Raw genomic sequence first — 23,012 nt, forward strand, 5'->3', positions numbered from 1 at the left:
TCCAACACGGGGCTTGAACCCACAAACCGTGAGATCATGAACTGAGCCGAAGTCGGATGCCTAACTGAGCCACCCAGGCGCCCCGGGAATTTATAGCTTTAAATGCTTAGGTTAGAAAAAGAAATTTTTAAATTTTTTTTCAGGTAGGCTCTGTGCCCAACATGGGGTTTAAACTCACGACCCTGAGATCAAGAGTCACACCCTCCACTGACTGAGCCAGCCAGGCGCCCCCAAAAAAGGTTTAAAATAAATGAGTTGAGGTTATACTGTAAGAAGCTGGAAAAGATTGGGGCACCTGGGTGGCTTAGTCGGTTGAGCATCTGATTTCGGCTTGTGGTACAATCCCAGGGCAGTGGGATCGAGCCCTCCATCAGGCTCCCTGCCTTTTTCTTCCTCTCTAGAGAGACAGCACAAGCGGCGAGAAGGGCAGAGGGAGAAGGAGAGAGAGAATCTCAAGCAGGCCCCATGCTGTCAGCATGGAGCCCAGCCTGGGACTCGAACCGACAAACAGTCAGATTATGACCTGAGCGGAAATGCAGAGTCAGATGCTTAACCGATTGAGCCACCCTAAAGATTTTAAAGTAATCTCTGTACCCCAACATGGGGCCCGAACTTACAACCCTGCGATCAAGAGTCACACACGCTACTGATGGAGCCAGCCAGGCGCCCCTAAAGGAATTGAATTTGTAACTAAAAACAAAGAAAACCCCGGGTGGAGATGGCTTCGTTGGTGAATCCTCAGTTACTGACCAAAGTAACACCAAGCGTGCACAAGCCCTTTCAGAACATAAGAGAAGGGAACACTTTCCAATTTCTTTTATGACCCAGAAAACTGCAGGTCAGTATCTTTCATCAGCATAAATATTAGCAGTGGTGAAAGATGGTATTTTGCACCCAAGTTTGAGAACAAAGCAAGGGTGTCCATTTCCACCACTTCTATCCAACATCTGATTAGAAGCCCTAACCAGTGCAACAAGGAAAGAAAAAGAATTGAAAGGCACACAGATTGGAAAAGCAGCAGTAACTGCCTTTACTTCCAGAAGAACGGACTGTGTCTGTAGACCATTGCAAGGTGTTTACCCCCACCAAACAACTGGAGTTTGGTTCATTCCTTGGCTTTGGGACCAAAAGAACAGAAAAGAAAAAGCCTACTAGAGCTAATAAGTGTGTTTAAGCAAAGCTCATAATACAAAGCCATTATTCAAAACTAAATTGCATTTCCAGAAACTATCAATGATCAATTAGAAACGGAATGAAGATGCCATTTACAGTAGCATCAAACCCCATAAAATCCACCAGAGTGGAAACCAGAGGCTCCAGGGGACTTCTGGCGGGTGGGGAGGGCAGGGGAGTGTGTCCGACGTTCCGGGTTGGATAGTTACGAACCCCCAAGACGAAAGGAAGGCATCGGAAAAACGCAAGGCTATCAGGGCGAAAAACGGCACAAGTGCAGGCAGAGATCAAAACTTGAGCTTTTATTCCTCCAGGACAACTTGGACTTCACCAGTGCCTAGCTTTGTGGGGCATGTAGTGTGGCTCATGACTGTGGACACAAGATCACGGTAAGCCTGTGCTACCTTCAAAGACATGCGATTACATGAAACCTGTCTTGCCTTTAAAAGCGTACGTCCCCATTTTCTTCTTCCTGCCTCCCCGCCTTGCTTCCAACGCCCCCCTCTTCCTGGGGCTCCTCACCGTCTGGGTCACACAGGGCTTGGGCTGAGCCCAGTCTTGGGTTAGCGGCCCCTCTGTCACCATCGGTGCCCGGGCCTGAGGCCGAGCCCGTGGCCTCTGGAGCCCGTCGGGGGGCGCACCTGGGAGTGCCCTGGGCCATCAGGTGGTCGTGTTAGGCTGGGTCCCGGGTCCCTGGTGAAGCCTACAGACCCCCAGCCCAATGGGGGAGGAGCGCTGCCGGGCTCTCTGGGGTGTCTCTGAACTCTCATTCTAGCTGGCGAACTGAACCTCGGGGCGGCCACGCCTCACTTTTCCAAATCACAAGTGCTGGGGGGCGGGGGGGGCGGCCGGCCTCATTTGCTCTGTCCCACAGAGTGGCCCCGTCCCCCGCAGGGCTTCGCAGAGTCTGCAGGGAAGGGCTGAGGGCCACCCCGGCCCGTTCTGGGGGGAGCCAGCTCCCGCTCCGTCCGATCGGACCGGCAACCCCACTCGCGTCTCTTCCCCGGCCTGCGAGGCCGGCAGCCTTCGGACGCGCCTTCCTCCCACACCCCTGCACCGCTCCGGTGAGAGCAGCTGCCCTGACCCCCAGATGCCGGAATCAAGGCGGGCCTTGGTGGTGCCCTGCCCCGCTGACGGCTTCCAGCAGCCGGCCCGGGAGGCTCCGAGCCCAGCCTGTGCCCACACCTCTAGAGCAGCTGGGGCCACCGCCTGCCGTCCCCTGCGAGGAGGACACCCCCACCGCCCACCGCCCACGGGCTGCTGAGGATTCGAGAGCCATGAGAACTTCTAACTATGAGAACTTTGACTTCCAGGTTTGGGGAATGTGCCAGGTGAACAGATCAGCTCTGAAACTCATCACTCTCTTCCGGCCCCTGCGTGTGTGGGCGCTCCACGCCGAAGCCTGCAGAAGGAGGAAATGGCAGTTAGTAACCGGGGGCGGCTCTCCAACCGCCAGAAGGCCTGGCTCGAGGGCCAGGCCGCGCTCCCATCTCGGCTCCCGGGCGTCCTCGGCAGCTATAGGGGCTTCTAGCCCTAAGCAGTACTTCTTCAAATGGCACCTGGACCGGAACATACGCGTTGGGGCCTCGTATGTTCTGGAAGCATGGGGTGGGGCCGGCACCCCCAGGCTGAGGGAAGGGGCTGCGGTCAGGAGAAGGTGAGGGGGCTGGGACGAGGCACAGCACGCCCAACTTCCCGAGCGAGGCGTGCGGGGCAGGCCCGCCGCGAGCCATCGTCACGAGGGGGGGCCTGCCCTCGGGCCGCCCCCCACCCCGGGGAGCAGGCACCTGGGAGGGAGCTGGATGACAGCAGCTGCAGGCTGTCCAGGACCCCGTCCTCGTACAAGGCCAGCTTCTGTACCATCTTCTGCCGGGCTGGGTTGATGATGATCTGCGGTGGCTGCGATGACAGAGAGCTGTCCACGAGCGATCCTGGGGTGGAGACAGCGACCTCTTAGCTGCGGGGGCTGCCGTCCCCGGGGCCTCGTCAGTGACGCTTCGGGCCAGCCCCTAGCTTAGTTCCCTGCCCCTTGGAACTCAAGTCCTCAGCGCCACCTCTGAGGGAAGGCCTGGCCGGGCCGGAACCCTGTCCCGGGTAAAGCGTGCCTTGTTCGCGGCTTTCAGGAAGTGAGCTCGTGGCCTCTTCTCGCCCACCCGGCGGTCGCAGCCTGGCGCCTGCTAAGGGCAGAGTGAGATTAAGAGCAGGCCCCCGGATCTGTCCTCCTAAAAGGCTGGGGGTGGGGAATACGGGGAACTGTCACCGAAGGAGGCCCCCGGTCCCCCTTCTGGGCACCTGTCCCCAGCTACCTTCCATGGCTGCCAGCTGGGGCCCTGCGCCGCTCCCCCAGCTCGGTGCTTGGGCGGCACCCCCTTGAGGCCCGCTGGCCGTTCCGGAGGGGCTCGGGCCCCACCCGGCGGCCCCTTGCCCAGGGCCGCCCGGCAAAGCCAGGCCTGGGGGGCAGCTTGGGCTCAGGTGCCAGGATTGCAGGGCCACGGACAGACCGGACACGCTCTCGTCACTCTCCACGGGCTGGTTGGGGCCTTTCTGGAGCCAGTCCAGAGGCTGGGCTGGGGCTCCCGGGGGAACCGCCAGGGGCCGCAGGGGGCCGGCAGCGCTTGGGGTGCTGCCGGTCATGAAGGTATAGGAGTTCTCCTGCGGGGAAGGGGGGCTGTGGCCCGCAGCCTCGGGCGCCCGCGCCGGCCCTGCCACGGCTGCCTGCAGCTTCTCCAGACTCTCGTACACCTGTGAGGACAGAGGGACGCTCTCAGGGGGTGGCCTGGGTGGGTGTCTCCATGGCTCTCTGCAGGGGGCCAGGACTGGCCACGCGGACCAGTCACAGCCCTCCCGTAAGAGGGCCCTGCCCTGGGGCGCAGGCCTCCCAGGGGGCCGTGAGGACCACTGAACTGGCGTGCCCGGCGTCTGTCTGTCTTTTGCCTTTTTGTCCCTGTCACAAGGGATGCCACGAAGTCATGGCCCCTAAAACAAAGGACCGAGAACAGCATTTCGCTCTCTTCTACGAAGCAAACCTCACGGCCCTCCCGCCCTCAAATGGGCAGGGGGAAAGGGGAGGGCCAGGGAGGGGACGGGAAAAGGCAGATGCAGTGGCGCAGTGTGCCCAGGAGGGGGCGCAGCAAAAGCCCTTCGCTTCTGTCTAGCAGGTGGGGCTCCGTAGGACTCCAGCCACCCCAGGCGGCATCGAAGGACGTCCGGCCCACCGCGGAGCCCCACCAGGAGTACGACACGCCACTGTCCTCCCCGGGCAGCCAGAGCCCGAGAGCTCCCCACGCCACACCTCCATGCAGGGCTACCTGGGTCATGGGGGGTCTCCTCTTGGCCCGGCGGTGCAGACAGCAGCAAGCCAGCTGGCCCAGCGCCAGGCCTAGCTCGAGGGGGCACGGCCCGGGCCGGGGGTCCAGGTGCTTCTTACAGATCTGGGCAGCAATTGGGGCAGCCCAGGCGTCCGCGGCCAGACCCGCCTGGAGTGTGGTCTGGGTGCTTTTCAGGGCCACCCCGGCCTCCTCGGCCTCTTCTTCCACCAGGTCTTTCTGTGGGACAGATACTAGGAGTGTGGCCACTGGGGGGAGGTCATGCCTTCAGCCCCATGCCCCAGGCTCTCCTTACTGACTCCCGCGGTCTTTCTTCAGACTTACTAATAAGCACCCGCTGTGTGCCCAGCACTGCCCGAGGCCCTAGGGACACAGTGACAAGCGGAGCACTCTGGGTCCACCTTCACAGAACTGACTTCCTGGTGTGGGGGAGACACCAGCAAGCCTACAAAGCAATGGAAACGCTTCAGTGGACAGGCCCAGGGGGCTGCTGACCAGGGCCTGAGCAAGCAGCACTCGGGCTAGGATCTGAAGGCACGAACGAGCCAGAGGTCAGAGCCAAGAAGGGAAGGGAGTAGCCCACAGAGAGGTACCCAGGGGTGCAAACAGGACTGGAGGCCATCTTGAGTTCTGACATGGGAAGGACCAGAAGGAAGCACCTGGGGAGGGGCGGTCTTTCAGGCAGAAGGAAGGGCTCCTGCAAAGGCCCCGGGGCAGAGAGCAAGGAGCTAGCTGAGCTTGGAGGACAGAGGGAAGGCTGCTGCTAGCAAGCTCTGGGGAGTTGTGGCCGTGGCGAGGGATCGGGCCTTTACGCTGAGCACAGTAGGGAGACAAAGGGGCTTCCCCGATCTCTTTCTGTTTCTGAAATATCGCTTTGGCTGTGGCACGGAGGACAAAAAGGTAGGAACGGTCCAAAGAAGGCCAGGCAGTGATGACATCGTGGAGGGCAGCCCAAGCTGGGGCTGGCGCTGTGCACGGTGCCCCGGCAAAGCAAGCACGGCTCATGTCCGGTCCCCTGGTGCCAGCCCAGACCCGGTGAAACTGGGTAACAGTCTGAAACAGGAGTGGCAGGACGCACAGAACAAACTCGGATGGGACACGTTCTGGGCCCGTGTGTTAGGTCTGTTCGCCCGTGAGGGGTGCCTGGGTGGCTCAGTCGGTTTAGCGTCCGACTCGGTTTTGGCTCGGGTCAGGATCTTGCGGGTTCGTGGGTTCAAGCCCCTCCTCGGGCTCTGCGCTAACAGAGCAGAGCCCGCTTGGGATTCTCTCTCTCCCTCTCTCTGCCCCTCCCCTCCCTGCACTGTCTCTATCTCTCTCAAATTAGAAAAAAAAAAGTCTCTCTGCAGGTGGGGAGACAGGCCTAGCGAGAAGCAGGGACTTGCTCCGAGACCACAGAGCCGGGACTAGAAGGCAGGCCTGCTGTCCCCTGCGGCTTCCCCGACTTCCCGCCGCTGCCTCCCCTGGGGCCCCGTGTTCTTCTTCCCACTACAGCTTCTTGTCCTAGAGCGCTGGGGCTGTCCTGCTGGGAGGCCCCTTCCCCGCTCCCAGCCCGGGTGGGGTCTGCAGAGGCCCGCGGCATCTCCAGAAGACAGACAGGTTTTTCCTCGGCAAGGTCAAGGGAAGCTGTCTGGAGCCCTGCCTACTTTCAAAGATGAGTCAGCAGTAGCAGAGGCTGGCTTCTGTGGTGCACTGCATTCCAGATCATTCCACCCTCCAGGGCTGCACCTGTTGGTTACCAGGAGTAGCGCTTCCCTCCCTCCCTGCGGTCTCCTCGCCTCTCTCCCTCTCTCCCTCCTCTGCCCCCCTCGCTGCCCCACTTCGGGAGGCTCACCAGATACTTGGTCCTGGCACCATGCGTCCTCACGGCCCTCTGGCCGGCCAGGGTCTCCAGCACTACCTGGAGAGGGCAGGACGGAGAGTGTGGCAGTGGCTTCTGGGATGGCAGGGAGGGCCACACGCAGGGGGGCTCGTGGGGTGGACGAGGTGGCCCGGCTCAGGGAGGCTGCTTGAGGCACGGATCCGGGCGGACAGGGGCCTGGCCCTCGGAAGGGCAGATGGGGACTGGCTGGCGGCAAGGACAGAGCCTCACGCTATGGGACCAGCGCTCCGGAGGAGCCAGGAGGAACCGCAGCCCGGAGTCAGGTGCAGGGCCGTGGGAGGGGCCCGGGGCAGGGAGGGAGGGGCCCCGGAGCCGAAGCCCCGAGAGCTTCCCGCCAGGTTGGCCTCTGGCCCGGCGGCGCGCGGAGCTCTCCAGGCCCTGGTGCCTTTGCTGGGCCCCAGTGTCCCGCCCCCTCCCCAGCCCCACGCCGCCCCGTCCCCCAAAGCCGCAGACGGGCTGGCCGCTCACCACGCCGAAGCTAAACGTGTCGGTGTCCACCGCCAGCCTCCCCGTCTTGACATACTCCTCGGGCAGGTAGGCCAGGGTGCCGCGCACGGTCCGTGTCCGGGCCACGGTGCTGCTCTGGCCGGGGCTGGCCCCCGCGAAGCGGCTGAGCCGAGCCAGGCCAAAGTCTCCCAGTTTGGGCATCAGTCTGTCATCCAGAAGGACGTTGGAACTTGGGGGGAGGGGAGGAGCAGTGTCAGCACGGCACCAGCCCGCTCCGCACCCCGACACCTGCCTGGCCCCGAGGAAACAGGACTCGGCGCGACCAGCTCGCACCTGGCCCGCAGAGAGCGGCCGGCGCTGCCCGGCGGTACCGCTACCCGGGGGCTCCCGCGCGCCGGTCGGCCCCTGCTTCCACGCCTGGCCCGTGCCCGGTACGGTACGCGGTGACCCAGGGCCCCCAGCTCTGATGGCCCGGGCCGCAGGGCTGCAGCCCGTCCCTCACCTCAGCCTCAAGCAGGAGAGGGCAGGCCTATTCTCATGGGGGACACCCCGAGCAGGGCTCCTTGGGACTCGGAGAGCGAGTGCCACCGCTCCCTGCCGGATGAAGGTTGCGGAGCGTCACTCCCTTGCCGCGGACTCCACTCGGGCAGCTCTCAGAGGCCGCGGGGCCTGGCCACGTCCCCTCCTCACCTCTTGATGTCTCCGTGAATGAGGCTGGGGCTGTCCTGATGTAGAAACTGAACGGCCCGCGCTGTGCCCAGGAGGATGTCCAGTCGCTGAGGCCAGGAGAGGGGCGGGCAGGCCTGGCCGAGGAAGCAGAGGGGCGCAGGAGAGGCTGGGAGGCCGCCGTCCTTGACCCTGACCCTCCCTCTGCCTGTCACTGCGGGGGTCCAGACAAGCCGCTTCACTCCCTGGGCCTCAGTTTCCCCTTCTGGAAAATCAGGAGCCAAATGTCCACGAGCTACTTCCCAAGACGGTCGGGACCAAGCTCTTCCAGCGCTTTGTAAAGCACAGCAGGGAGGGGGTGTGCTAATCCCCGGAGCTGAAGTGCCCCATGTGCCGTCAGCACGTGTGTCTCGTGGGCGCGTCACTGCCCGCGGTCCCCTTTCTCCAGGGGCAAGGCTGACGAGACCCTTCAGCTACTCTGCTTGCAAAAGGGAGAAGCTTGACTCCACTCACTGCATCAGTAACCCCCTTTTGATTTTATTTATTTTATTATTTTTTAAAGTTTATTTATTTAGTTAGCTAGAGAGAGAGAGCGAGCGAGCGAGCGAGCGAGTACGGGAGGGGCAGAGGGCGAGGGGAGAGAATCCCAAACATTGGGTTCCTTGCTGTCAGTGCGGAGCCTGCCTCGGGGCTCAAACCCACGAACCGTGAGGTCATGACCTGAGCTGAAATCAAGAGTCGGATCCTTAACCTGCTGAGCTACCTGGGTGCCCCAGTGACCCCCTTTTCAGAGGCACCGTGGCCCAGGCACCCAGGGGGCAACTCGGGAGAGGCCTTGGGCACGGGTGCCGGCAGGTGGGACTCGCTGGCGGAGCCCGAACGCCCCGGTGCTGAGAGTATGCGGGTCCGGGGAAGTGTGCCAGGCCAGGAAGTCTACCTGGAAGTGGAGGCGGTCTTCTAGGGAGCCATTGGGCAGGAAGCCATAGACGAGGCAGTAGAAGCCACTCTCAGCACAGTAGCCAGCAAAGTCCACAATGTTTGGGTGACGGAACCTGCTTGAAAAAGTGGGACCTGAGTGCTCTGGCCTCCGGCCTCCAGCGCCCGCTCCACCTGGCCATCGTGGCGGTGGGCAGTCCTGGCTGGGCCCGGCAAGGCTCTGGGGGCCGGAGGGAGCCAGGCGCCACGATCTGCGGTCCCGGAGGCCAAGGGGGCCCCCGGCGTGTCTCTCCCTCTGCCCCCATCCAGGAGGGATGGCCCCAGGCTCACCGAGACAGCTGCTCCACTTCGGTCAGGAAGCTCTGTCTCACGGTGGTCCACTCCAGGTCTGCCCCCTGCGGCCCCCAAGGAAAACGAGGGCAGGGAGGCAGCGTGAAGCTCTGGCAGCCAAGGCTTGATGGCCACTCTCACTGCCACCTGTCCTGCGCCCAGAACAACCAAGGGGCTGGGGACCTTGAACCGGGGAATCGAAGGGCTGAAGGAGGTCCATGGGTAAGCACGGGGGAAGGCCCAGAAAAGCGAGGGTCTGCTGGCGAGTCGCCAGGGCCTTTGCGGGGACGCTACACCCACCTCCTTCAGCCTCTTCACAGCATACGGCGTGTTCCTCATCACAGCCCGGTACACACACCCGAAGCCGCCCTCTCCGATCTTCAGCTCCTCCGAGAAGTTGTGGGTGCCTTGGGAGATCTCCGGGAGGGGCCAGCAGAACGGGGAGTGGGGGGGCCCCTGCAGGAGGGGCACTGGGCTCTCTGCAGGCTGTGGGGAGACATCCTGGGTCGGGTGCAGTCCTCTGTCTTCCCCCGGGCCCGAAACTCACAAGCCCCCCTCCCCCAGCTGCCCCCCCTCCCCCCAGCTGCCTCCTGGCTCGCCCTCTTGGCTGCCCGGGTTCACAGGTGTACGAAAGGCCACCTTGTTTGCTCCCTGTCTTGACTCTTTCTCTGGGGGCAGGACCCACCTACCTTGATAGAGGAAGGGTCTGGATACGCTGGTGGTGGCTGGAGGGCAGCAGGGCTTGGGACAGGACCCAGCTCAGCCCCAGAGTGGGTTTGGGAGCCTGGAAGAACTTCATAAAGACACCAGTGAGAGGCAGGGAGAGCCCGGCGGCATAGTGTACGGCAGTGGCCATGGTCAAGACGGACCTTTCCAAAAGACCATCAAGCCCGACACCCGGGCCCTCTTACCTGGCGAGGGGAGTGTGGAGGCTGACGTCTGCAACTTCCGGGGGCGGGGGGCCTGGGCCTCGGAGGGTGCAGGGGGACTGCTGGGCCTCGGGGTGCTGGTGCCGGCAGGCAGAAGGGGGGCTGGAGGGTGCCCTGGGATGCCAGGGAAGAAAAGGGCGGTTGGGCCCAGGCGAGGGAGGGGGAGGAGGGAGGAGCCCCGTGGGAAGTCCTGGGTCCAGCCCGGGGCCCCGGGGTCCCCGGGCCCTGTCGCTCACAGGCTGTGATGATGTCCCGCGCGCGGAGCAGCTGCAGGTGCGTGAGGATGCGCACAAGGTCGGCCACGCGGGCGTTGCGGTTGATCCAGGGCCACAGGACACTGGCCGTGCGCTGCCCGGAACGCTCGCACAGCCGCAGCTCGGTCTGGTCGCGCACGATCAGGGCGGCTGCGGGGCGGGAGGCATCAGGCCCGGGCGCCCGGGGCCCGCGCGCCTCCCGTCCCAGCCTACCCCACCCGCCGCCACCCACCGAACTGGCACCAGTCGGAGGGCTCCAGGGCGTCCATCACTTTGTAGAAGCGGCACATGACCCAGGGCGGCACCTCGTACAAGAAGTGCTGGGCGCCGGGGGCCGCGGGGTCCCCCGGGCCCGGCCCACCGGCCATGGCCGCCGCCGCCGCCGCCGCCGCCGCCGCCGCCGGGCCAGGGCCTCCTGGGGCCTCTCGGGGCCGCGGCGGGCGCGGGCCTTGGCCGGCCGGGGCCGCGGACACTGACTCACTTCCCCTTTAAGCCGGCCTCGTGCGGCGCCCGGCGGGCCGGAAGGGGCGGGGCCCGGGCCCGCCGCCATCTTGCCTGCCGCCGCCGCGACCCTCGGCCAGACGGGGGCGCCGCGCGTGGTGTCTCCCAGCGGAGGCCGCGCCCCTTCGCACGGTGAGGCGTCCGGGCGGGCTTCCCGGAGGAGGGGCCGCCTGAGTGGGGCCGTGAGGGATGCGGGAGCGCGGCTCGGAGCCGTGGGACGAAGGGCGAGGCACGGCCCGGGACACCGCAGACCGGGCCAGAGCCGGGCCTTGGGAGCGTCACCGGGAGGGCCCCTCAGGAACTTCGGGCTTTACGTGGGAGGCAGTGCAGAGTCGTCAGAGATCCAGGCAGGGCGGGGGCAGCTGCGGGCCACACAGAGGACCCCCGCCGAGTCTCGTCGGGCGGCCGGGAGGCTGGGTGCAGGGAGAAGCGTCTGGAAGCTTGCGGGGCAGCCTAGCCAGCTCGGGGCATTGCTGCCCACCTCCTCTGCCCTACAGCCCATCTTTCCCGCTCCTTCGGGAACCTGCTCCAGCAATCGCTGGCTCTTTGCGCTGTTTGCAGCTTTTCCTCCTTTGCTGGCTTCTTCCCACTAGCCCATAAAACGTATTTACGCCTCTTAAACACAGGCCTTCAGCTTCCGCTGTCCCTCCTCCCTCTGGTGGCCGTGCCTCTGGCTCGCTCGGCGCTCCCCCCAGCGAGGGCGGCCGGGTCCAGCCTCTCCCGGGCACCAGGCGCGGCTCCAGGCCTCCTCGATGTCTTCGCCACGTTAGGCTCCCTGCCCCTTCCCACAGTGCTCTGCAGCCGTGGCTTCCTTGGATTCTCTGGCGCTCCCTCCATCCCCGTGGCCACTGTCCTCCGGCCGTTTCCCTGAACACTCCGGAGTCCACTTCTTCCCCACAGGCCCAGCGGCCTCGCTCCTCCCTCCTTCCCGGGGGCCCCTGGCTCCGTCTGGGCAGAGCTGCCCGCGGCCCCTGCTGGGCCTGGCACGTGCGGGGCGCCCTTTCCGAGCCTCCGCGCGTGTCGGGCTCCCCCACTAGATGGGGGAAGACCCCAGCAGGCAGCAGCCGCGCCTTCCTCTCCTCGCCAGATGGATGCGTGCTTGAGAGGCCACAGGTCTCCTTCCCCAACCGCCCGCGCCCCCCTCAGTCCCGCCCCTGGAGGGCTCCCCTCCAGGCTGTCCTCCCGACGAGGGCCTCCAACGGGAGCCTCTTCCCAGAAGCCACGGCCGTCGCCAGGCGCGCCCTGAGCCCCGGCGGCTTCTCCTGGGGGCCGCCGACGCCAGCGCGGGGAAAGCCGCCTGCACGCGCAGGGAGCCCCGAGGGAAGGGCGGCGAGCTCCTTGCTCGCTGCTCGCTCGCTGCTGGACAGCGGCTCCCGGGGCGGGCTCGCACGCCAGAAGTGCCCCGGATACCCAGGTTGAATTTCAACCCTTTGTTCTAACGTTCAAGGCCGGGATATTCGAGCGCGCCTTCTAGCAGCTGTGTCCACACTTGCGTGTGCAGTCGGGGCCTGCGCCGTCGTTCCCTCCAGCCCGGCAACAGCCTGCTGAGAACAGCTGTGGCAGGTGGCCGGGCAGGCAGCTCCCGGACCGGGTTTGCAAAAGGTCTGCAGACCGCACAGCGATGACAGCGGCCCCTTTGGGCTGGGGGCCAGGTCTGCAGAGGCCTCGGGGGGGTCTCAGGCGGCAGGCGCGGGAGGAGCGCGAGCGGGCAGGGGCCCGGGGGGGGGGGGGGGGGAGGCGGAGGCGGGAAATGGCTGGGTGCTCCCCAAAGCACCTGGACAGAGAAGGCGCCGCCGCCATAGCCCTCAGGAGCAGGGAAGTTGGTCCCTGGCCCTGGGGCACGGCGGGCCACCCCGGGGCCGGGCCCTTCCCGGCCTGCCACCCCAGAGCTTCCCATCAGGCGCAGGAGCAGTGTGCCTGGTAGGTGTAGCCTTGGAGCCCAAGGGGAGGCCGTGTGGGGAGGAGGCTGGGCTTGCCCCCGGAGGCAGTCCTGACAGCGGCCGGCTGTGCTCAGGGGCAGCCGGATGGAGTCAGGAGACACACCAGCCACTGTCCTGTGAGCTGTCTGATAATGAAAGCCCAGACCTTGAGTCACTTTCACAGAGAGATTTATCGAGAATGCTAACAGCACAGGATACAGTACTTCCCAACAAAAGGTGCAAACGCGTCACTTAGAAAGGCATGCTGAGTATTCTTTGCTTTCACACGTATTAAAAAACTTACAAAAATAAAATAAAACTGCGTGCTGCCCATCTTTTCAAATAGTAAAAGAACCTTATGAAAAAATCACTTGATTTTACAACAAAAGACACAAACGGACATTTTTATGTAAATTTATAAGGCAAACTCTTTATATAATAAATAGGTTACAGGGATTCAGTGGGGGGGTGTTTTTGAAACGTATACAGGTACATTCAGACAGGTTTACTGAAATGGTACAAATTTCCTTAATAAATTGCCTTTTGTTTTTAAATATATCAGTGCTTTCAGTCATTTGGCTATACACAAAGAACCTTTTTTTGAACACTACAAAAAAGCAATCAATATTTTTTGTTTTTAAAACGACCTACTTATTTTCTAAAGTAATTGTCCCAAAACACAAAAACCAAAGGTGAATGTGATGGAGGGCTTTTAGAGACATCTCTAGCCAAGTCTGTCCCGGGCTGCTCCATGCCCCCGCCCCCCCCCTCCCCCCGCCCCACCTCTCTCCCATCCTCAGCCGAGGCTCCGGCTGGAGCTCCTCTGTCTAGGGCGACAGGTGTCACTGCGACTCAGGAGGGGGCAGCCACCCTGCCTGGTTCTTCCCGATACTAAACCCATGTGCAAATAGTCATGACAGTCAGCATTGTCCTCGCCTCGGGGTGGGGGGGCTGGGTGCTAAGGGAGCACACATCTGTCCCTGCTCTGTGAGCCCAGAACAATGGTGTGGGTAACGGCTTTTCTCAGAAGGATCTGGTTTTGCCAAGGAAAGGGAAGTGGGGTTTCTCATGCCCAAATTCTGCTGGGGATCAGATGATGGCGAAGAGAGTGCACCCCCTCCCCCATCGTCAGATCACCTGGGATGCTGAAGAATCTAGAGGTCACGTTAAGTGGTGTGGACTTTGGGACAGGGTGGGATGTGATGGAGGTGTCCCGAATGGTAATCGCCACCACCTGGCCCGTCCAGGAAGAGCCGAACCGGGCGGAGAATGGCCATCTGCCCTGCGAACACACACTTGACTCTGTGGCCACAGCGGAGGTCCCCGGGGAGGTGACCACCTTTCATCTGAGCTGTGCTGCTCCGGCCTGCCCTATCCTCCTCCCTACGACTCGAGGTCAGCTCTGCTCACACCCCTCCTGTCTCCCTTCAGAGGGACACCAGTTTTGTCTGTCCTTAAAAGTAATGATGATGCTAATTAGTCTCAGGGGAAAAAAAGGCAACAGAATCCACTGGGTGGAACGAAACCTGGTTTTACTCTGACTTTGAAAATGGCAACACATCAGCTATTTGGTCCGTTGGCTTAGGCTTAACTTCCTTGGGTGGCTTCTGGCTGATCTGGGCAGGGGTCATCTCTTCGGATCTCCCCTCCTGGGGAAAAAGGACAGCCCCTCTCATCTTGGTCACCATCCCCTCCCTCCAAATCCTTTTGTTTGTAAAGAAAAGGTGTCTAGAAGCATTTGTCTCTGGAACAATTACTTTAAACATGGTTACGATACAGACTTCAGTTCAAACACAGAAGAGATTTACTTAGCAAATTTCCTTTCACCCACCAAAAATTACACAAATATAAGCCTCAACACCACAGTTAAGAGGACCAGTAGAGAGAACCTCATGTTTGGAACACAAAAGGAGAAATAAAAACCAAACCAAACCCAAACAGAAAAACCCCAGAACGATGGGGGGGGGGGAGGAGGGAGAGCAAACACAGCACACGTTACAGTGTCCGGGTACACGGGAGCCCAGCGCGAGGAAAGGGCTCGGCACACATTGAATAACAGTCCTGGTGATATTTGGTCATATATTCATCAACTACTGACTCTGGAGCGGCCGTTATTGATTGAAGCAGTGACAAATCAAACGGAAAAGGAGGCCTTGGTAGCAAGGGAAGGAGCAGGCTTCAAGTTCTGCAAGCCTTTTGCACTCCACCGTCCGGCTCCCCAGAAACACTCAACTGGATGGGCCCCGCTCCATCCGGGCGGGCGAGAGGTCACCGGGTGAGGCTAACTCGGGCGCTGATTTCCGATTTCAGTCAGAAAGCACATGCGTGGACGCACGTGGACACCCACCTGTTAGTGGCAGACATCGGCAGCGACGGCCTCCTCGCCTCGTCCGCCCCCATCCCGGGCTGGGCGGGAAAGGACGCTGTGACCCACCGCTAATACTGAACGCAGGCTGGAGCGGCCCCGCGCCGGGCCCAGAGGCCGCCGCGGCCCAGGTCGTCCGAGGGGCCACAAGCCAGCCTGGCCACCCGAAGGCCTTGAGCGTTTCTCTTTTGGTTCAGGCCTCAGAAGAAGTACTGATGCAGGGAGGGAAGCTTTTGGCCCTGGTGATTATAATGCTCTCTGCTTTGGAAGAACAAGTTTCTGGGTTTTGTTTTTTTTTCTTTGTTTTTTGTGGGTTTTTTTTTTTTTGTTTTTTTTTTTTGGTGTTTTTTACTTAAAAAAACGATCAAAAAGAATGGTTACGGCTAAACTCTAGCAGATATTGCTCGTTAAGAATTACAAAAGCAAATGCAGTTACTCGTAGGATGGGGGAGAAGAGAAAGGGATGTTTCTGGGAGTCTTTGCCACCTCCTAGAGGGGACCCAGTGGATTCTCGTATGTGGTTCTGGGGTCCCTGGTGCGCTACCTGATGCAGCTCACACATTCGGAGACGTGACGGGCCTCCCCGTTCCCCTCCAGCCTCGGCAAAGTGGAAGCCCTGCTGGTGGGGAGGCCTGTTGAGCTCACCATCCGTAGGATCACTCTGACTGCATTACCGGGAGGGGTGGGGTGGGGGTTGGGTCATCCCCCCCCCTCCCCGCGGACTCCAGCTGTCCCCCCAGATGTCAAAGGGGGCCAGGCGGTGCCCACTACATTCCAGGCTCTGCCGGGGCAAGGAAGCGCTCACGCGCCCACCCGCTGACGGGAACGGTTTCGCACCAGCATCCTGGGACCTCTCTCACGAGCATGGGAGAAACAGTGCAAAACCCGGGTGCTGCCTGGGGCCTCCTTAGCCTGGCACAGGGAAGCCCTTGAAAGAAGCGAGGAAAGACCACGGATCTGCTTGGACAGAAGTGACCAGCAGACAGATTTGTAGGGGTTTTTTTTTTTGTTTTTGTTTTTTTTGTGTTTTTTTGTTGTTGTTGTTTTTTATTTTCCCTTGTCCTATGCTATGGTTATCAGAAATATTGTAATTAAGCGACAGGTATAATTTTAACAGGTCTTGTGTGTGTGTGTGTGTGTGTGTGTGTGTAGCCACAAGCAAAATGAGTTTATAACTGTGCAATATACAGATATATATATATAAAAATTCAACTGCTCTGTGTGTCTAGTAGGTGCATTAAATAAAAGGGACAGAAAAACTAAAAGCGAAGCTAAAAAGCAAAACAAAAGCCCAGGATAGAGACCAAGCAGGCCTATGCGTCTAGTTCGTAAGATACTGGTATAATCAGGGTCACCAGGAAGGACAGCTCGGTCACTGGACACACAAACACAGGGCGAGGGACTGCCAGCGGGCAGGAGCCAAACCTCTTGGCCTTTCCACCTCATTGCCTCTTGCTGCCGAGGACCTGGGGAAAGGGAAGCTAGGCGGGGCCTGGGGAGCAAAGGCAGTTTGCAGGTTTCCCGAATGCTCTCGAACTCCATGGCCGGACTTCCCTTTGGGAGGGTCTCGGTTCTGCCTGGCATCTGTTCTTGTGCCTGCTGTCCCTCCGGCCCAGGGGCTCTCGCTGGTGGGGGGCCAGGGGGACACACACCACGACGGCTGCTCAGGCCTCCGGCTTCACCCCTGAGCGCGGAAGGGAGCGCCGCTTCACCTAGGCCCTGGGCCCCAGGGAGAGCGGAGCGGGGGGCAATGTCCTCAGGGGACCGGCCGAGGCCGAAAGGGACCCCTCCCCCTCACCTTCCTAGTTGCCTGAGCTCTAGTCAGAACTCCCTTCTTCCTGAAAAATGAGCACTTGGGGAAGGCCCCGCTGAGATGAGAAAGGAGCAGGGTACAGGTGGCGCTCGGCGGTGCGGACGTCGCAGGCCTCTGGAGTCACTGGGGCCACTCTGCTTCCCACACGGAGCGTCGGGCTCCTACGGGCCTGGGACCAGGCGGGCGGCCCCACGGGACAGGGGGCTGTCCAGTGCCAGGCCAGCCCCAAGTCTCAGACCCAGCAGCTTCAGGCCGGCCCCCCCCTTCCTGCGGCACTCGCCACGTGTCAGGCCGAGCTCCAGGTATTTTTAGATCAGCAGTTTTGCAAAAGCTTGCTCTTATTCATTCAGCAACATCGAAATGCAATTTTCTGCCAAATGTTTTCTAGGTTTTCCTTCTGAATTGTCAAGAACAGGTTTCAGTGTTCACTTTTCCCCCCCATTTAATATGTGACTTCAGACCCTGGGGGAGGCAGTATCCTAGCGATGTATAACAATGAGACTATGCCTCTTGTACAGATGGATAGAGTATCTGAAAGAGAAAGACGCAAAAATGGAGACTCAACAAACCCCTCCAGAGTGGACGAGTTTACTGATGAAGAGAGCAAGGGGGGTCCTTACAGAGAACAGAGCAAGCTCAGGAACGCGACACGGTGGGGCTGCGGGGGCACAGGAGCAGGGCTTCTACCACAGGCTGGGCGACACTGCCATGCTTGCCCCCCCCCCCCCGCCCCCCAACACCATGAGCCAGGCCTCGGGGAACTGGCTGGGCAAAGGCCCACGGGGCTCTGGACATAGCTTGCTTCCTGAGGTCTCTGGGCCATCAGTCCTACAATCTGTGCGTGAAGCTCCCACCAGGAAACGATTTGGGGGGACACTGGCTAGGAACGGGTGCACAGAAGGCGTCTCTGAGAACCGGCCCCTGCGACCTTCCCTGGCTCCATCAGCCCAGAGAGCCGGGCGGGAATGCTCTGGAAAGGGGGCACAGAGTTCGGCGGCCAGGCTCTCCTGGGCCCTGCAAGACCCAGCCGGCCCCACCTGGTGAATTCAGTTCCCACCTTGTGCTCCTTCCTGCGCTTCAGCTGCTTTATTAAAAATTACTTAAATGCACAGGTTCTGTCAGCTAAACAAACTCCTTTCCCTCCAAACACGGCAGTTTGTTTCAGGCTACTACCCTCTTTCACAACCTGTCACAGCGGTGAAGAGCTGGGCAGAGGAGCAGGTGACAAGTTGGGGCTGCTCCAGGTCCTAGTGCCACCATTGGTGGCCTCTAGCCTGGAATGGTACCCTTGCACAGACTGTTGCCCACACCTGCAGGGGTCTCGGGAGTAGAAGCCAGGTGCCGGCTGCGGCCAGCATCCCCAGGCCACCACCACGGCTTTCACCTTCCGGGGAGTTGGGGGGTTGGGGTCTCGGATAGTTTGGCACTGATGGACTTGGGGAACGGGGCATGTCTAGGTGTCTCCTGTGTCTTCTGATGTGGGAATTCAGCAGCGGCAGAAGGGAGCTGTGCCCGGCTGTGGCTCGGTGCCCTGCCTCACTACAGTGGCAAGGCCAGAAATTCCACTGGTTAGGGCAGGCCCACCAATGGGCAGGGCGGGGCGGAGCTGGGCTGGGCATTGTGGGAGGAGCTCGAGGGCCTCCGGCATTCTGTTGGGAGAGGAGGTAGTGACTAACAACCGGGACGAGGGTTGGGGTGACTGAAAGGGACTCTGCGACCTAGCCCCACAAACAGGTATCTAAAAGCCGTTGCTTAATTTCTCTATTCTTCACACAGTCCCTAAAAGATGCCCCCAATCTTCGGGGTGGCCAAGTACACACAAAATCGAGGTCACATCCCCAAACTGGGCTGGACACAGCTGGTGAGAATCCCATGGCCTGGCTTTCCCTCCAACCTCCTGCCAACCTGACCCAGGACAGGGCTGGTGTGGGAGCTGCAGGGCCCCGGCCGGTCAGGGCGACAAACCATCAAGGCGGCCTGCCTGATGGTGACTGCCTCGCAGTGCCTTTCTCAGGCGCAGAAGAGGGAAAGCGGAGGCAACGGGGACGGAGAGAAACCCTGGGGAGCCTCAGGCGTGGCCTGCAGCTTTGGAGTCGGACGGAGCAGCAGCTGGGGAGCGAGGGGCTGCAGGTCGGGCCGGGCCGAAGGAAAACGACACTTGAAACGCTGTGCCCTCAACCACCAATGCCCAGTCAGTCCCTGGACGGTCCTGGGTGAAAGGGGGGTATGGCGGGCCCTGCACTCGTCTCCCCAGGACCAGATGGTACCAAGCTGATGGGGAGGCCAGCCCCTGACTCTGGTTCCAGGAGTCACATCCCACTGGACTAAGTGTAATGCATAAAAACCCGACCGACCAGAACGGAAGGCGTCTCCATGACAAACTGGCCGGACGCTATGATCGCGTGGATAGGCATCCTTCGTTGGTGCCGGGAGTGTGAGGCTAGTTTGGGGTCAGGAGCCTTTTGTCCTTGAAGGAAGAGGGGTCCTGAAGGACTCGCCTCCTCCTCCTCCGACCCCCCTTCCCTTCCTGGGGCGGAGTCAGAAGGGAAGCCCAGAGGGTCGACAGCAGAGTGGGCCTGGTTGTGGGACTTGCTTTTGCAGCATAGGGAAATGGGTACAAAAGCGCTACAAAAGCCAACTATGATTCTGCGAACAGAATGGGGGCAAACTCCCTTGCTTCTAACCGTTCCGGAAGAGACAAACGCGATTTTTTCTTAAGCTACTGATTGGAACTGTCAACTATGGTTCCTGATCACTAAGGACTGGCAAGGAAGTGCTAGACGGTTTGTAGGATGTTTCACTCCTTCATGGTTACACCGCAGTAAGGAAGCCAGGGGACAATAACTGAAATACACGAGACGACACGCACTTGACAGTTCATGGCAGCAGCTCGCATGGGACGTGCTTGTGGGTGTTTCTGGAAGCATAAGACTGCTGTCTCATTTGCTACTTTGATAAGGTACTTCTCAGTTGGACAGATTTAGATATAAGAGACATCTCTGTAAACACAGAAAAGGATATACCAATATGATGAAGATACGCAGCTAGATAAGGACTTCCTGAACAGAGAATGAGGGGATGGGGCCCTAAATGGAGACTGATCGAGGAACAGCCGCAGCAAAGCCAAGCCTCTAAGCCCCCCGCACCGTGGCCCTGGCGCAGAGGTGGACACAGGGAGTAGACTGGCCCCGCCCAGTCTCCGGCAAGCAAAGGCCACACCTTCTCCATCAGAAGAGAGTTCGTGGTTAATTTAAAGGAGGAGCAGAGGGGCCAGGGGCCCAGGTGCTGGTCCCAGCCCGGGCTTGGGGCACCCACATTCCTTCCCACCTGCTGCCTTGTCGCGCTGCACTGTGCTAGCTGGGTCTGGCAGGGGCCAAGGTCAGGCCTGGGTTACTCAATGACTCTGGCAGGCCAAGGGGGCCTCTATGCTACCCTCAGCTCCCAAATCCAAATCCGCCCAGCTTCTCCTGCCCATTTCTCTCAAGTAGAAGGTTCAGAAGGCCCAGAATCCAGGGTCTAACCAGGGAAGGGAGCTCCCTAAGAGAGCAAGATCATGCTGCCCTCCTGCCCTGCCGAGAAGCCAAGGTGCTAGGGCCAGGTGGACTTGGCAGAGCCCGGGGCTTCCTCAGGGCTCAGAACAGGTGCGGAGGGGGCCGGGGCTGGCAGTGGGAAGGCCAAGGGCAGGGTGAGAGGTGGGGGCCTGAGCTGACCAGCATCAGCTTGGGTAAATTGGGAACTGTGGGTGCCTGGTGCAAAAGGGATGAATGAGGAGGGAAGAAATGAAAGGGTGAATGAAAGAAGGCGGAAATGGAAGGACAGAAAAGAAACCAATCAGGAAGTCCTTATAAAATTGCAGCAAACACTTAGAGTTTCGGAGCTTCGTGGGAACCCTATGTGCTGAGCCCACTTTAAAACAAGCGCAGGTATATACAGATCCAGGTAGTTCTAAACACCATCATGTCTGGTGGCTTGAGGGACAAAGTGTCACCAATTCAAGCCAGTTTGCTCTCAGAGCATGTTTGTTTTGAAGTGGGAACATGAAGACTCAATAGTGCAAATAGTTCTAAGCTGTCCCTAAAGGAGTAGAATTGGAAAGTTTTGGAAGAACATTTTCCCCTCCTTTCCCCTGGCCCCCCAACCTGTCCACTAGGCCTCAATCTACCAGTCACAGACTGCTCTGAGCGACTAGGAGTTCTGTCGGCCCCACCGCTCTCTGCCACCCGGAGGAGCCGGGGCCAGCCTGCCCGCGCCTCGTCCCTCGTCCCGCTGCTTCCGCGGCCTCTCTCGAGCTCCACCCACTGGAGCGCGGCCCCGGGCCGTCCTCTCCTCTGGCTCAGGCCAATCTACACGCAGCAGCTCAAGGACTGACTCCCTCCTAGCCATGCCAGAACTGGAGCGAACAGGTGCTCGCTTTCCTGTCCCGTGAAATGTCCTAGTCGGTTTTGGGTTGGGGCTGGCGTGGGGCCAGATTTGTGCCACCATGGGTGAGTTCACACGGGCTGTAGCCACTGGCCATCTCTGTCTTTTTCTCTAAAGAGTCCAACTGTCTCTCCTGCCTCACACCTCCTTGTCCCAATGTGGGTGGGGGAGCTGGGGGGTAGTGGTGGGGCAGGGGAGGGGGAGCCGAGAGGGCAGACTGGGGCACCAATGGCACCAAAAACGGGCGTGTCCTCTCAAGCACTCTCTGTCCCTAAAGACCACACAGGGGGGAGGTCTGGGTGGGAGGGGAGGTGCAGGCACACCCTAAGAAGCCTGGTCAACAGCTTGTCTGGTCAGTAGTATCTGCAGCAAGCCTTGTTGAAGGAGCCTAGTTTAGAAAAGTGCAAAGCTACTTCTGGCCCTGGTTAGGTCTTCAACCTGACTGTGCTTGTCGGTAAGAAAAACATCCCAATGCTCCAACTACTCCCACCCTGAAGCCACGAAACTCTAAGTTTACTGAAAGAAAAAAAAATATTTTTTATTTCAGTTAATCGGGAAGCTTTGTCAGAGCCCTACCCATAAGGAGAAGAGACAACAGCTGCCTTTATTCTTGTTGGTTTGCTTTGCAATCCGCTCTGTGTAAAGTCAGCTAACTCTCTCGGTCACGGGCGTCCGGCTGTCCACAGGCTCCTCTCTGTTTGGCCTCGGCATGGAGGACGAGACAATGTCTTTGCGCTCTCCCTCCCCTCGGTGTTTGTACTTTTCTGCGGCCGTGGCAGCGGTTGCGACCGCGGGCTGAGTCTTAGCTGGCTCCTTGGGGCAGCCGTCGCTCTCCAGCGAGCCTCCTCTCGGCATCTTCTCCTCTTTGCAGACGCCGCTGCTCAAGTCCTGGGGCTCAGGGGGGCTGGCGGGGTCCTCGGAGCTCTGGGGCTCCGGCGGGGGCGGGGGCGGGGGCGGGAGCAGCGGCGCGGGCGCCTTCGGGGGCTCCGAGTGGTGGTGGTGATGGTGGTGCTCCTTCTTGGGGGGCGAGGAGGCGCTGCCGCCGCGCCCCTTGGGGCTGCTCTCCTTGCTTTTCCGCCCGGGGCTCTTGCAGGTCTTCAGTCCCTTTCCGCTCTTCTCGCCGAGGGTGGACACGAGCAGGGGCTTCACCACCTCCTTCACCTCGATGCTGACGGCCTCCCGGGTCTTGCGCTTCTTGATGGGGAGCACAGTCTCCTGCACGGACCGGATGGAAGACTCCTTCACCGCTTTCTTCTTGGCCTCCGCGGCGGCGGCCGCCACTACACTGCCTGGCTTTCGGCCCCGCTTCTTGGGGATGGCCTGGGGGTCAGCCTCGGCTTTTCGCTTCCTGCCGGGCCGTTTGATAACCATGACCTGGGCGGACGTGGTGGCCCCACCCCCTTCGGCCTTGCCCCCCGGTGAAGGCTGAAAAGGCATCTTGACGAGCAGCTTCCCAGGGCTTTTCTCCAGGACCCTTTTCACCTGCACACCCTCTGATGCTGCCGCCTTGGGTCTCGCACTGCCGCTCCCCTTGGGGCGTCCCCGGCCTCTGCCAGTTCCTGGAGCTTTGGGAGATTTGGGCTTCTTAGGTGGTTTCTGCTCTCGCCGGGAGGGGCTCCCTCTCCCAGTTACCGTGAAGTCAAAATCATTAGGGTCCAGGGAGGTGTCGCCTACCTTTTCGAAGTACGCAATCAACTCCACTTTAGAGCGAAAGGCTTTTCCCTGGGGACTGTGGGAACAAACGGAGAGACACAAAGGATGATTAGAAGCTTCCCCAGTAATGTCAGATATGGGGCAGAGCAGGAGGCGGTGAACTCTCCAACGGGACGCTCTGCCGCTAGGGCCTGCCTGGTGGTACTACTAAGCGAGGGTCCACTCACATTAGAGAAAAGCCAAAACGGGTTAAAAGAGAGGGGTGCAGCCACAGCCACACATGACATGGTCCGGTCGCTGGGTGGTGGCGGCCACCGTGAGGGCGTGCTCCAATGACCGAAAAGCTCGGTGCTGGCTGCTCTCTAGCTGTTGCCTAGACACGCCTGAGGGTCTGTCTGCCAC

At 60.5% G+C, this 23,012-nt stretch overlaps 2 protein-coding genes across 5 annotated transcripts in view; both read right to left on the reverse strand.

Moving 5' to 3' along the window:
* Nucleotides 1–1,460: 1,460 nt before the first annotated feature.
* IRAK1 (interleukin 1 receptor associated kinase 1) lies at nucleotides 1,461–10,353 on the reverse strand. Of its 3 annotated transcripts, none has more exons than XM_039219266.1 (15): nucleotides 10,173–10,353; nucleotides 9,923–10,090; nucleotides 9,669–9,800; nucleotides 9,447–9,550; nucleotides 9,058–9,243; nucleotides 8,758–8,822; nucleotides 8,429–8,543; nucleotides 7,516–7,628; nucleotides 6,847–7,054; nucleotides 6,331–6,396; nucleotides 4,482–4,718; nucleotides 3,480–3,915; nucleotides 3,279–3,350; nucleotides 2,961–3,104; nucleotides 1,461–2,575 (listed from the first exon to the last, which is right to left on the reverse strand). In XM_039219266.1, the coding sequence occupies exons 1-15, from the start codon at nucleotides 10,306–10,308 to the stop codon at nucleotides 2,514–2,516; spliced, it is 2,244 nt and encodes a 747-aa protein (XP_039075197.1). In that variant the 5' UTR covers nucleotides 10,309–10,353; the 3' UTR covers nucleotides 1,461–2,513. The 3 variants fall into 3 exon arrangements, with proteins under 3 accessions (XP_039075197.1, XP_039075198.1, XP_039075200.1); XM_039219267.1 differs by having other exon boundaries at nucleotides 3,279–3,347; nucleotides 10,173–10,352; XM_039219269.1 differs by lacking the exon at nucleotides 3,279–3,350.
* A 4,702-nt stretch (nucleotides 10,354–15,055) lies between these two features.
* Nucleotides 15,056–23,012, reverse strand: part of MECP2 (methyl-CpG binding protein 2) — a 66,087-nt gene continuing 58,130 nt past the window's right edge. Inside the window, exons 2-3 of one of the 2 annotated variants that reach the window (XM_039219233.1) lie at nucleotides 22,632–22,686; nucleotides 15,056–22,522 (exon numbers count right to left, since the gene is read on the reverse strand). In XM_039219233.1, coding sequence (XP_039075164.1) covers nucleotides 21,603–22,394 — 792 coding nt within the window. In that variant the 5' untranslated portion in view covers nucleotides 22,395–22,522; nucleotides 22,632–22,686 and the 3' untranslated portion in view covers nucleotides 15,056–21,602. Of the gene's footprint in view, nucleotides 22,687–23,012 lie in introns of both variants that reach the window. The other variant, XM_039219232.1, reaches the window with a different exon arrangement.

This window comes from Hyaena hyaena, unplaced genomic scaffold (assembly GCF_003009895.1).
Source record: "Hyaena hyaena isolate Hyena2069 unplaced genomic scaffold, ASM300989v1 scaffold_808, whole genome shotgun sequence".
Lineage (NCBI taxonomy): Eukaryota > Metazoa > Chordata > Mammalia > Carnivora > Hyaenidae > Hyaena > Hyaena hyaena.

What these genes read in the sequence shown, in the direction of transcription:
- IRAK1 (XM_039219266.1), bottom strand. Translation starts at nt 10,308, where the DNA reads ATGGCCGGTGGGCCGGGCCCGGGGGACCCCGCGGCCCCCGGCGCCCAG. An exon ending in GTGCCAGGACCAAGTATCTG is followed by an intron (nt 4,719 to 6,330) that starts GTGAGCCTCCCG and finishes TCTGTCCCACAG; the next exon opens with AAAGACCTGGTGGAAGAAGA. An exon ending in TCCTGAAAGCCGCGAACAAG is followed by an intron (nt 3,105 to 3,278) that starts GCACGCTTTACC and finishes TCTCCACCCCAG; the next exon opens with GATCGCTCGTGGACAGCTCT.